The sequence below is a fragment of the Syngnathus scovelli genome, chromosome 11 (genome assembly GCF_024217435.2).
Source record: "Syngnathus scovelli strain Florida chromosome 11, RoL_Ssco_1.2, whole genome shotgun sequence".
NCBI classification, from domain to species: Eukaryota; Metazoa; Chordata; class Actinopteri; order Syngnathiformes; family Syngnathidae; genus Syngnathus; species Syngnathus scovelli.
The window spans coordinates 5,160,133-5,173,538 of NC_090857.1; the positions used below are offsets into that span (position 1 = coordinate 5,160,133).

Sequence of the window (13,406 nt, forward strand, 5' to 3'; positions counted from 1 at the left end):
CGCGAGTGGCACACACGCACACTCTGAGTGGGCACTCGATTAATTCAAAGGACAAAATGTTTTGTTTTGTTTGGGAAATTTAGACATATTTCCACCACTAAAGTGGCCCCCGAATACTCGCATACGACCAGTTAAGAGATATATTTGGTCAATATTCTTCAAATGAAATTTTGTTTTGTGTGCGTTTTATTTTTTGGGGGGGAGGGAGAGAACCTTCATTTTCCATTGAAAATAATGCATAATGGAGGTTTATCAGCATTTTCGGACACTTTGATTTTAAGTCCCGCCCCCAAACACATACACACACAAACACATCCAAGATGCATGGTCCTTTGTGCCCCCCAGTAGTACTGAAGAAAAGTAGTGCCCTCATTTAAGATGCCCATCCTTGATTTAGACTCTTTGGTTCATCTAACATGCATGTTGTTGAAATGTGGGAAGAAACTGGAGTGCATGCAAATTCCACACGGAAGAACTGGAAACCAGATTCAAACTGCCAACCTCAGAGCTATGGGGCATTTGCACGAACCACTAATCCACCATGCTGCTTTCATATTAAATAGCCAACTCTTATTCCGTTTCAGCGGTAGAGAAACTATGGCCAGTGAGCAAAAAACAAACAAAATAAAAAAAACTCAGAGGAACTGGAAGCCATAACATGCAACAATAAATTTTTGTTTGATTTTTTTTTTTTTTTTCAAAACAATGAATATCAAATGACCCCTGGTAGAAGAATTGTTCCCTACCCCCGTTCTATCCTATTCCTATTCGTGTCTCAGCAGCATGCGTAGGCGTGTGTGTGTGAATGTGTATATGCGTGCGTGTGTGTGTGTGTGTGTGTGTGTGTGTGTGTGTGTGTGCGTGTGTGTGTGTGCGTGTGTGTGTGTGTGTGTGTTTGATAGCCATCAATAACCCAACCATGTCTGACTGCTTGTCCTTACATCTGTTCAGCTTCCCCAAGTCTGCCCACCACTGATAATGCGCATGTGCCCAAATGTCCAATGTCACCTTTTATCAATAACTAATCAAAATGATCACTGCGCATGTCGCCCCGCTGTCACACACATTCTCAAGCATGCGGCGACCCGAGACTACTCAGCATGCCTCAGTGCTGACTTGAAGCAGGCCCGTTGAGGATTACAGATACATAATGCCATGTGTACAGATTAGGTTTGACAATAAACTACTAATAGCTGAAATGAGCCTTGCCTTTACAGTGACTTTCTATGGGAGTGCGCACTTTAATGTGTGTGTGTGTGTGTGTGTGTCTGTGTGTGTGAGCGCTAATACGGTACTGGCATGCATGAATAAACATGATGTGTTACAGTGCTGAATTATCATGATGTCTCAGCAGTGAAACATGGAGACAGAGTGTATGTTTGGCGTGTGTGTGTGTCTCTGTGTGTACGTGTGTGTGTGTATGTGTGTGTGTGAGATGTGTTACAGAGCAAGACCTCAGTTCCTGCATCACATCATTCTGCCAGAAAGCTTTTATACTTGCGCCCAGAGTTAGCCTGCCTGTGCTATACACAAACGTGAGCACGGCACTTAAATGAACACAAAAACACACACACACACGTTTGTTTGTGTGTCTCTTACTGTTGGCGTCGGTGTCATCACTCTTGGGAGGGGTGTGTCCCGTGTAACCAACTGCAATCCTGACCATTCGCTCTGGATTTCTAATCTTCTTCAGTCCTGCAAAAAGAGAAAAAGACAAAGACATATTTAGAAGAAGCTCTTGGCATTTGTTCCTCCTCTACCCATTCTTCCTCCTCTTAAGCCTACAAATCCAACTCCAACTGATATGAATGTGGGCGGATCCATTTTCTGAGCATCAATTGTACCCTCTGATCGATTAGCCACAGTAGAAACGCTATCTGTGTGTGCGTGCACGCCCGCGTGCGTGTGTGACTAACTTGTACCCTGCTTTAGTTTCTCCTCACCCTCATCATTTCTGTTTCCCTGACCACTGTTGCTATGATACAAACTAGTCCAACGGGGAGAGGGTCTTCCGAGCTATATGGTGGATGCCGTTTCGCATGCCCACGAGTGAGCTCTGCGGATCGGCGCCGCGCACATCTGCCACGGGATGGGCAGAGTGGACGGCTGTCTCCTGCCCTCGCTGCCGTGATTCATTTGGCTTTCATTCAGCTTGGCTGGGGCTCGTAAATTGTAACATCCTCCCTGTATGTAACACTGAGGGGCAGTGGACAAAAGGCTTCCTCGTGAGGTGTGAGGGTGTGTGTGTGTGTGTGTGTGAAGCTACAATAAGGACAGGGGGATGGTTTCATATTTATGTGGTACACTGCCTACTGAACTGCCCATGGGCCTTCTGCCTCATCTTTCAGTTCAAGTATTTTCACGCAATGGGACTCTCAACCCGCGACCTTCCTCCTGCCTTTGGCTACTCGCTGCACGCTCGCTTGCACGTGTGCATTTGAGGATGGGAAAAAGGTTTTAAGTGCTCCGTGGCACAAAAGGGGCCTTTACAAATATATGACACTGCATGTATGTTGCTAAAAATTGTTCCCCTCCCTTGGAGACATACCTGCCAGTATCGCTCCCTAGTGGAGAGACTCTGTCACTTATCAACCCTGACCAATTAATAGTTGAATAATAATCCAGTCAACACTTAGGTATGAATATCATTTTGCCCTGTAATCTGAGGTGTGTTTCTCATGCGTGGCATGTTTGTTGGCTTTGAACGAAAGCAATCATTGAACACATTGACATGGGTGGTGGCGGGAGGTGGTGGAGGGGGGTGTACATAAACAAATCAAACGAAACACACTGAATAAAACATAAATTAATGAATCCACGAGACGAGATAGCGATATCGTTGCCGCCTTTTAAATAATGCATGAGCGAATGCATACCAGCCTGGATTAAATGGTGGCTGTGAGTGATAATGACCTCAAGAGTTCAATAGGGGGAGTAAAATTTGAAACAAATAGTACTGCTTGAAACTGGCACAAATACTTTACTACGCATAAACCTCCCTCTCTCTCTCTCGCCTCCACCTAAATGCAACCAAATAGTCATGTGAAGCAACCAGAACCACACATGGCTATAAACATAAACACGCACACGCACACACACACGCACAAATACACGCGCACACGCACGCCCACTCCACACGCGCACACGCGCGCACATGCACGCACACAGACACGACATGGAACACTGAGAGCTCTTGAGTGTTGTATGTGTCAGGAATTTGAAATGCAGCGGTCTATTATACTTTAAGCAGAGACACATAAACACACGCACGCGCGCAGCATCTGAATTCCTTCAGCGTGAACCACTCTCATCCTCTCCTCATCCTTTTCCGCGTTAAATCGCTTCGAAAGCACTCGGCTCGACTGCATCCTAGCACCACCGACAGCACACAGTAACTCTGTCTCGGTTATTTATGCTGTCGCTGCTTCAGCACCAAGCCAGCCTGCCTCCGTGTTTTTGGGACGGACAGCAAGAAAGGGGAAAGCCCGGCTCTTATCTCTTCCCTCGTCGGTCCCCCTGCGTCCCGTCATCGCCTCGTCTGAAGGCTTAATATAGCGACACGGTGCCACCTCAAATTAAAACCGATATTTCTGTCTTACCTTCCGGCTTGTTTTCGGCAGCCATTTCCCCTCCGCCGCGCGCCTCATCCCTCCTCCTCCTCCTCCTCTTCCTCCTCCTCCTCTTCGACTCGACCTAGTGGTGGTGGTAGGAGCGGGGTGGGGAGAGGCGAGGGGGGTGGGGGGGCGCACGCGCGTGCACACTCGGAGAGGACAGCTCAAGGAGGGGGCGGGACCGAGAAGTTTACTCGGCGGCGGCGGGCGGGCGAACCTGCCGCGTTCGGTCGTACGATTGGGTCGAGTGGTGATCGACAGCGGGGATCCGCGACGGGAGAGCTTTCCGCAGGCCCCGCCCACTGACGTTCACGCGCGCGCCCCTCGCTTCCCCTGCCACCCCTATAACGTCACTTCACCACGTCTGTATTCTAGGACAACCTTGACAGCCTCCTCATCCTCCTCGAGCGCTGCTTCATCGTTTTGTCTCGCGCACAGAAGCTGCAGTCGCTTTCACGCCGTTTCAAAGAGCAGTGAAAAAACGGGGTTGAAAGCCACGAGAGAGGAAAGAGTTTGCAGATGCGCGTGGGCAGGCGGCCGCTGTCATTGGTGCTGAAAGGACAGCTCCACACGCGCCTGCACAGGCCGCGCGCATGCGCATTGGAGGAGCATCCGCCAGCTGGAAACGTGATAAAAAGCAGCAGGAGATTGATCGGTACAAAGTTTCTAAAGACCACACGACTTTCATTGGCTTCTTTAAAAATAGTCTAACGCGGTATGAATACTCAAACGCTTGTCTTAAAAAACAGAATTACCCCGTGTACATAAACAAAAGCAAAAAATGTACAGCTCTGCTGCCACTGTGTTTCTGTCTTGAGTTTGGCATAGACAATTTCGCTCCAGATCATAGTCAGAAGTTTCCATTCACCTTAACCTTGAGAAACAGAGAGCCACGTGGATCTATGATTATACAGTACATAATTCAAGCAGAAATATGACACTGACATTAACACTACTATTACATGTTAACGCACAGAAACTCATTAGTGCTGGTGACACATTCATGAATTGTTAAATGACACCTTATATTACATTTATTTTGTCTTTATGAAAGTATAATAATTGTGTCACACATAATCAGTTAGTCATGGCGGAGATTCAAAAGGATTCCAATGAAATTACTTTCTCTTTAATCTTGTAGAACTGAATCTGTGCAGTTTTAAAGGATTCAGTGCGCTAATAAAAACGGAGAAGACCCTAGAGCATTACATGAATAAATACATCCCATCAATGGCTTACGCGATATGACACTGACAAGTTGAGCAAGGACCTTCTTAAAAATTGACTACCCAAAGACACGGAGCAGCCGCATTAATATATTGCTTATATATGGTAATTGGATAATAATAACGATTATGTACTCAGAAAAATCACTCATAATAATCGTTTATTTTTTAGTAGGCCTATTTGCAATGATTTGATTTTGATTAAATGATGACATTTTGAATTACGCCTTTCGCCGAGAGTCAACTGGAATAGGCTCCAGCTCCCTGCTACCCTGAATAGGAAAAACACTAGAAAATGGATGGACCCATGGATTGAGGGACGGATGGAAGGATTTCATTGTACCACTTCTTTAGTACGGTGAGTATGCCTACATTTGGTATTTCTGCTATATAATTTTCACGTTTTATTTGTTCTTCAACTTTGAAATGTGAAGTAAAGTCGTTAAAAGTAATGAGGTAGTAATGAGGTTGACGACGGTAGTGTTTCCTCACATTGCCTGCAGAGGACGCCAAAAACAGTTTGCACTCCAGATTTTGTCGGCCAATGAGCTTTCGTTTCACTCGAGGTGTGGGCGGAACTTACAGTGAGCTTGAACATGGCTGCGTCCTTAGACGATGATGTCGAGTTCAATAACGAGGATTACTACTCGCTACTCAACGTGAGGAAAGAGGTATGCATGTCGATGTCTTACACCGACCTTGAGTTCTTTTAGGGTCTGTCACTGTGATCGTTGTGCTTAGGTCGCTTCACGAGGAAGCGCTTGGAGCGTCGTCTAGCTAGCGAGGATGTAAGAGGTTAAGACCGGGGTGATGCTGCAAAGACATCAATGAACCTTATTTTTAGCATTTATTCGATCATCTTGATGTCAGTCTTGAACCCTATGCATTCTTAGTAAGACAATTAAACGCATTTACTAGTAAGTAGGATGTTACTAGTGAGCACACGTTGACAACTGCATGCTACTAGTTGGTGCGCAAATGTCATGCATATTTCTGGAACGAAGCTGGAGTATCCCGAGAGAAGCAAGGCTGAAGTGATCATGCAAACTTCACACAGCAAGTTTGCAGCTGACATTCGAACACTGAGTTATTGCTTCGCTGTGCTATACACCCCAATTAGGAAAACCCATTAAATCCGACTAAAATGTTCAAATATTATACATGTACTAAATAAAACTTGCATACCTGGTGATCCAGTTAATTTGCCATTCTAGCAGTTGCACCTGCAACCTCGTTTAGTGTTTTCTGAAAACAGAAAAAAAGTAGTGCACCAACGAGTCAAAGTGGGCTACAGCGCCCCCTATAGTACCAGTACCAAGCCAGTATTGTTATAGTATTCCCCGTTTTGCAATATTGCAATATTTTGTATGTTCAGTCTCTCAGCTTTATTGTCCTGGATTCCTAAATCCCCAAAGTTAAAACGATGGTTGATTTTGTGTTTGTTTGTATCGGAGAATGTTTTTTTTGATTTAATGTACTTTGAGTTTGGCCTTGTTTGTTTCCTTGTGATCACAGGCGACTCAGGAGGAGCTGAAAGCATCGTATCGGAGGCTATGCATGCTCTACCATCCTGACAAACATCGCGACCCTGAGCTGAAAATACAGGCTGAACAGCTTTTCAACCAGGTACACCAAGCCTTTGAAGGTAAGCACATGTAATGAAATATTATTTGATTTGCCTGCTGTCTAGCTGTCTGTCTCTCCGTCTATCTTTTAAAAGTGTTTTTCTGTATTTCACACCAAGTTGCTTCCCTCTGTTCCCTAAGTGCTAAGTGATCCTCACGCTCGATCGATTTATGACCTCTTTGGGAAGAAAGGTTTGGAAGTAGAGGGTTGGGAGGTAAGTTTTGTATTCCCGCCAATTTTTCTATGTCTTTATCCTCAATACGATGATATGCTTGTCCAGGTGGTGGAACGGAAACGAACACCGGCAGAAATTCGTGAGGAGTATGAACGTCTTCAACGAGAAAGAGAAGAGAGGAAGCTGCAGCAAAGAACAAACCCCAAGGTTCTGTTCGTCATATGCCTTTCAAACACAAACCCGGAACGAAGATAATGATGTTCCGTTTGGAAATTTTTGGGGAAATTCAATCAAACAGTTATTTATTCATCAATAGGGCACCATCAGCGTGGGTGTGGATGCGACCGACCTCTTTGACCGTTACGATGAGGACTTTGAGGAGACGCCAGGGGGAGGTTTTCCTCACCTTGAGATCAACAAGATGCACATCTCACAGTCCATTGAGGTAAAACAAAATAGAATGCAAAAATCACACGGCACAATTTAGACACTTGCGTTTTATCGGTTTTCTTTAGGCCCCTTTGACGAACTCTGACACAGCAGTGCTCTCTGGCTCGCTCTCGACACACAATGGCAACGGAGGGGGCAACATCAACATGACTGTTCGGAGGGTTACATCTGCTAAAGGCTGGGGAGAGGTGAGCCATCTTTATTTTGGTCTTCACAGTTTTTGTGATATTTTTGTTTGGTGTGTGCTGTGAGATTTCACTCATCTAAAATGTGAGCCTTAGATCAATAAAGGGTGAGGAATGTTGCAATCGTGCAGCCATAATGGATAAATGAATCTTAATTAAGTGCCCACGATTGTTCTGGTTGAGCATCAGGTGTGCAAAAGCCCTCCTTGGAATCAGCGTTATTATTCGTCCAACAAATGAATTGTCTTTTTGAGCAATTCATCATGCCTGATGTTTTATTTTTTGCAAGCGAGTCTATCGGGTAGGAGTCCTCAAAACACCCACTCCAAAAATCTGTTCGCTAACATTATTTATGTACGTCTGTTGTTTTTCATTCTATGATGGCATGAATTGGTGAAATAGCTAGATTGAAAAAAAATCGAAACATTTTTACAGTGAAAAATTCTTTGAAAATGAAATGGGAACAAAAGTGAAATTGCCTAATTTGCCTCATCACCGTTGATGGTTGGGAATCACTATTCTCGACAGATGGACTCTTAATTGCATAGCTCTTTTCCGACGCCATTTTATGCGGGCGGAGCATGGCGTCAAATTTTCATGATCGTTTTGAGGCTTCAATATAATCATTGCTGCTTGCGATCCTAATTATTTTTGTCTCCCTTTTGTAATCCCATATCCATGCAGGTGGAGCTTGGGGCAGGAGACATATTAGGACCTCTTATTGGACTGAAGGTGTTTCGTAATGTCACGCAGCGATGGTATGACCCCGAGTGTTTAACCTCCTGTTATTCTCCATGATCTATTTATTCCTCTGATCTATTTATTTTCCTGATATATCTGCTCTCTGCCATCCTCTGCACAGTTTCTTGACAGCGCAGTGCGGCTTGCAGTTTTCCCCCCGTGGCTTACGCCCCAGCTGTTCTTTGATGACAGCACGCCACCTGGATCAAAACACGATGGGTTATCTGCAGTGGCGCTGGGGGCCCACCAGTGCCATGACCACGAGCGTGGTGCGCGACACCAAGAGCAGTCACTTCACTCTAGCTGTACAGGTGATCCCAACATTTCTATGTCCTTGTAACATTCAGGAAATAAACTCTACCGGCCGCAACTAACTAAATTACTCATAAAAAAAGAAAAAGTAATTTACTTTGTGAATTGAATTACTGTAATTAATTAAGCTTCCCACAATATTCTAATTTATTGAGATGCACTTGTTTATTTAATGACTTCATTCATCATTACGGAGACGGAGAGGAACTGCACCGGAAAGGTGTTCATGTTATTACATCATAAAATTAGAAGGCGCTTTAAAACGTGAATCCAGACTGAGGATTATTAGCCCTCCCTTTTCTATTTTTTTTTTTGGGAGCAGTTTGTTTGTGCTCCCATTAAGATGTAATATTGAAATGGTCTCCCTAGCTTGGTGTTCTGCACTCCTACCTCATGATGAGCTACCAGTACAAGTTCCAAGACGAGGACCAGACCAAAGTCAAAGGTTCGGTCAAGTAAGTGGCATGTGATCTAGTAGTTGAGTTGAAAAATATTTATTGATTATGGGGAATTGATTGTTGATGACATGAATGAAGAAGCACATCATGCATACTTGCCTTGGCTATGGCAAAAGCCCTCCAGGCAATCAATTACAAGTTCTTGGAAAAAAAAAAAACCTCTAATTAATATAATCATTTAATTCATAAAAGAATCTAATCACTTTCACAATGTCATTTCAAGTCTTGATCGTGACTGTCCAATTAATTTAATTTAACAGCTGGACTGATCAGAAATCAGGATTCTTGAATATTTTAACGACTCTGTGTCAGTATCAAAGGGAGATTAAATAATTGCACGTATTTCGCGATCAAACATCTTTTTATTCAAAGAAAGAATCGGATATTTCACCGCCCTGACCGTTTGCCCAAATGATTGATGATCAAATATTTGCTCTCCTGCAAATGTTAATTGTGTGTAATGTTTGATCATATATGATTAGGGCTGGGAGTAGTTCAGCCTCCGCCCTCGTTGCTATCGTCAGTAGTGGCCGCATTGACGTCTGCGTCTTTCCTTCTCCAGGACAGGCTGGTTCGGAACAGTGCTGGAATACGGAGCAGAGAGGAAGATCAGTCGCCACAGTGTTCTGTCAGCAACCGTCAGTGTCGGCGTCCCGCAGGGAGTCACGCTGAAGATCAAGTAGTGACCGGCCCAGCGTTTGACGGATCCTTCTTGTAGAATGTGGGCCATGTGGAATGATGTCATGGGTGCTTTCTTGCAGGTTGGCGCGTGCCAGTCAGACGTATCTGTTTCCAGTCCACTTGACGGACCAGCTGCTGCCCAGTGCTGTGTTCTATGCTACGGTGGGGCCGCTGCTGCTCTACATGGCCGTCCACAAATTTGTCATCATCCCCTACACGCGAGCGCAGAAGGAAGAGTCAGTACATGTTTTATTCAGTTTGCCGGAGTGTTCACTTATTTTGCTTTTTATATCAAGCCATGTTGACTTTCATAGCTACTGCAGTAGGGCAGTGTAAAAGATAACAAGTAAATACTAAAAATGTAAATAATAATCATTTTAATTTAATTATTTTACGTCTCTTTTTGAAGTGATGAATGCTCATTCATGCTACTGTATTGGACACATGAAATAAAAATACAAAAACAGCCACAAGTAGCTCCCAGAAATATCGCAACCATATCCTCGACACTCCCCACGTGCAAAAGCGAGCCAAATTATAATTTGCCGCTGCGAGCTGAACCTCCGCCGTTACTGAAGTTTTTTTTTTTTGCATCAGAGCGGCCGCTTCAAGATAGTGGATGAACACATTTTATTTCCAATTCGCCTTCAAATATATAAAAAATGAAGTCCAAATAGTGACGCAAAATCTCGAGTCTAATGCTTCTTACGAGACAGACAGCATTACACCGAGATTGCGCATCATTGCAGGAGAGCCACTCCACCGTCACGCCAATTTACTTGTTTACTCGACTTACTAACTGTGGTGTGATGGCACCCCGAATTTGGGATTCAGAGAGTTTTTCACTTTTCCTTGACGGAGCCGTGACAGCAGTCTCTGCATTTTAATCGGCTGCCTTACCACTTACGTTGCTCCATTTTTCGCAATCTCTATTTGGCATTGTTATTGCCTCATTTGCTGACAATATTGTGACAGGGTTGAGGAGGGGGGGCACTATCGAGCCTCCACGGTCAGTCCTACTTAGTATTATGTTCCTGTGCTTCTCAGAGAGTTGGAGCTGCAGAGGAAGAGCTCAGCCACAGACATTGCCAAGAAGAAGCAGGAGGCTGAGTCCGCTGTGAGTTTTGTTCAACTTTTCACGTGAAATCATTGATCACCGCTGCTGGGGACTAAAGTTCTGCACCTTCTCCTTTTTCAGGTTCTGCTGATGCAGGAGTCTGTGAGGAGGATTATAGAGGCAGAAGAATCCAAGATGGGTAAAACGCAGCGTGTGAAAATGACCACTTTGAGTTTGTAGACAGGTTCCAAACTTAATAGGACTCCCAAGGTGTAAATCAGACGCATTTGTCACGGCTGCTGTCAGCCACATGATGTACACTGTAGCTCCAGGACTCAAAACTTCCATCATCCCGTGCTGTGAAGCCAATCTGCATGCCGCAGCGTCTACAGAGGTTAAATGTGTAAATCTGCGTCGGAGCACTTTGCCATAAATCACAACGCCGACCTCAGTGTGCTAATTAATTTGCTGTCACGTTTATGTAGAGGTTGCACATGGTTATTTGAGGAGACACTTGCTCAATGGATTTGTCCTTCAGATGCTCTTCAAGATGAATACATCCAGAGGCACAAAAGCAAATGACACTTTGAACTGTTGTAGGGCTGATCATCCTGAATGCCTGGTATGGAAAGTTTGTGTCCGACACCAGTCAGAAGCAGGAGAAAGCCAAAGTCATTGATGTGACCATGCCGTTGCAATGCCTGGTCAAGGACTCCAAACTCATCCTCACGGAGACTTCCAAGGTGCGCGTGTGCATTTGGATTTTCTGCTTTTTCGATGCAATGCAAATGAAGTGCTTCCCTCGGCGCAGGCGGGCTTGCCGGGCTTCTACGATCCGTGCGTGGGAGAAGAGAAGGGCCTCAAATTGCTGTACCAGTTCCGAGGAGTCATGCACCAGGTCATCTCCGCAGACAACGAGCCGTTGCGGATACCCAAGCAATGTGAGTTGACCGCAGCTTCCGAGCATTTCGTTTGGCTTCATCTAGCCAGCCATCCGGCCAGGCAGAACAATTAGGTGCTCCTCCACTAGGGGGCAGAAGACACAATTAAATCTGTGCATCCACCTGTTGCTATTCCTAAAACAGAATAATAATTTTGTGTTCATCTGAACATGCCTGCATTTAGCCGTAAGAAAAAATTGCAAGTAGAGATGACATCATCCTTATTTCAGCGGATATAATATATTATGCGCTGTTTTTGTTGGGTGGCGCTGTGGGATTTTTCAAATGTCAAATATGTGCCTTGGCTCAATGAAGGTTGGGAAAGGCTGGCTTCGTGAATTGACGTGATAAGAACACTTTTGTGTCACACTGCTCTGACGTTTTATCAGACTTTAGCAATCCAAGTCATATCACAGTGAGAGAATATGCCACTTGGTGGATTTGCTCTCATAGTTAAACAATTCTTTTTTTTTTTTCTCCAGCTCACAGGATTGAAAGTGAATCCTAGGAGCCACAGAGCACCACAGGGCAATGAAGGAACAAATGCACTTTTTGGACTTTTTTTGTCCGGCCTTTGGTCCTCCTCTGTGGTGGTAATAGTGAATCTTTTATCAAGTCCCTCCACTCCTTTTTTTTTTTCCCTACAAAGCGACTCCCAGCTGTGGAGCTAAAGCATCCGCTGGGAGTTTGCAGCGCACGTCTGCTTGACACTTGACAGAGCGCCACAAATATCATCTGTCCACCGAAGAAGGACCGAGTAGCACTCAACAGAAGGGCCCATCATGATGGTGCCAGCGGTGATTGGTCAAAGTTTTGCAGGCAGATGTCAAGTTTCATCACCGTGTCAAGTATGCAGTCACGCAAGGAGAAGTGCGCCTCTACCTCCATTGTGGACTTTATTCATCACCCTTTGTCCTTCGGAACATTTATGATGTATTACAGCGTCTAATATACTCGCCATGCAAACTGGATTAAGTCATAGGATGACTCGGACTGAAGGTTACTTTTTGTTAAGGTCACGTCAACATGTTTTACTTCATGTCTGCTCCGCACTTTGGTGTCACTGTGTGTAAATGTGTGAAAAATAGGATATTAGGGAAACGGAAGTGACAGCGTGCTTACGATGCTTGTGTTAGTAGCAATAGTTTTTTTCCCATTTTGGCTGCTACTAACACATAAGCTCTGATGCAAATGTTTACTTTTATTTAACATTTTCATTATGCTGAATCAGCAGAGAGCATATGAGTCATATCTTAATAATTTTCCTTTTTTATTTTATTTAACTTGTCTCTGAATAATTGCACTTTCTCCACATAATGTGCCCCCTTGAGTTTGGAGGTGTTCTCTCAAATGTTATTCTTTCAAACAATTATTTGTGATTATAGGCATTATAATAGCAATTATAATCAAAACTGTAATAGAAGAAAATACTTAATATTTTTGCACTGAAATGATTGAATACTGCAAATAATTCTGGTTTTAAGTGGAAGTAATTTAGTGCTAACATTTTCAGACAGTTGTAGAATTACAATTAAGTACAGATCCTGTTTCTTATATTTAGGAGACCTTATTCAACCAAGGGAAGAAAAAAAACCTCTTCAAGCAGTTCGACGCCACATATTATCACCATATTAAATTACAGACATTATTTTTGTTTTGGAATTGCGCGTGTACTTAATGTTGTGACCGAGTGAGATCTTTTGGCAGGTGTTGTGCTCATGTCTGCTGCAGCGTCACTTTCAGGTCAGCATAAGAAAAGCACCCGAACTGTTACATTCCAAGCCATTCCTAAAATGTCCCTATGTAGTACAAAATAAATTGTAGTGTTTGCTCTCATCTGTAACTACTACAATAAATTCAATTCAGAAGTAAAGCATTTTAATTTCTGGGGAGCGAGTAAAAAAAAAAAATCTAAAAATGGCAAACATTCAAGGTTTGCAACT

General features: G+C 44.0%; 2 protein-coding genes across 3 annotated transcripts in view; one reads left to right on the forward strand and one right to left on the reverse strand.

The window, feature by feature from the left end:
* LOC125977875 (calmodulin-binding transcription activator 1) overlaps positions 1-3,746 on the reverse strand; it is a 50,349-nt gene extending 46,603 nt beyond the window's left edge. For both annotated transcript variants that reach the window (XM_049734906.1, XM_049734905.1), the window contains exons 1-2: positions 3,600-3,746; positions 1,600-1,695 (exon numbers count right to left, since the gene is read on the reverse strand). In XM_049734906.1, coding sequence (XP_049590863.1) covers positions 1,600-1,695; positions 3,600-3,624 — 121 coding nt within the window. In that variant the 5' untranslated portion in view covers positions 3,625-3,746. The remainder of the gene's footprint in view (positions 1-1,599; positions 1,696-3,599) is intronic.
* A 280-nt stretch (positions 3,747-4,026) lies between these two features.
* Positions 4,027-13,336, forward strand: LOC125977876 (dnaJ homolog subfamily C member 11). Its single transcript, XM_049734907.2, has 17 exons — positions 4,027-5,195; positions 5,341-5,508; positions 6,353-6,482; positions 6,604-6,677; positions 6,744-6,845; positions 6,955-7,083; positions 7,154-7,276; positions 7,958-8,031; positions 8,136-8,325; positions 8,696-8,781; positions 9,347-9,463; positions 9,546-9,701; positions 10,513-10,582; positions 10,664-10,721; positions 11,123-11,265; positions 11,334-11,463; positions 11,946-13,336. The coding sequence occupies exons 2-17, from the start codon at positions 5,434-5,436 to the stop codon at positions 11,969-11,971; spliced, it is 1,683 nt and encodes a 560-aa protein (XP_049590864.1). The 5' UTR covers positions 4,027-5,195; positions 5,341-5,433; the 3' UTR covers positions 11,972-13,336.
* Positions 13,337-13,406: the final 70 nt, after the last annotated feature.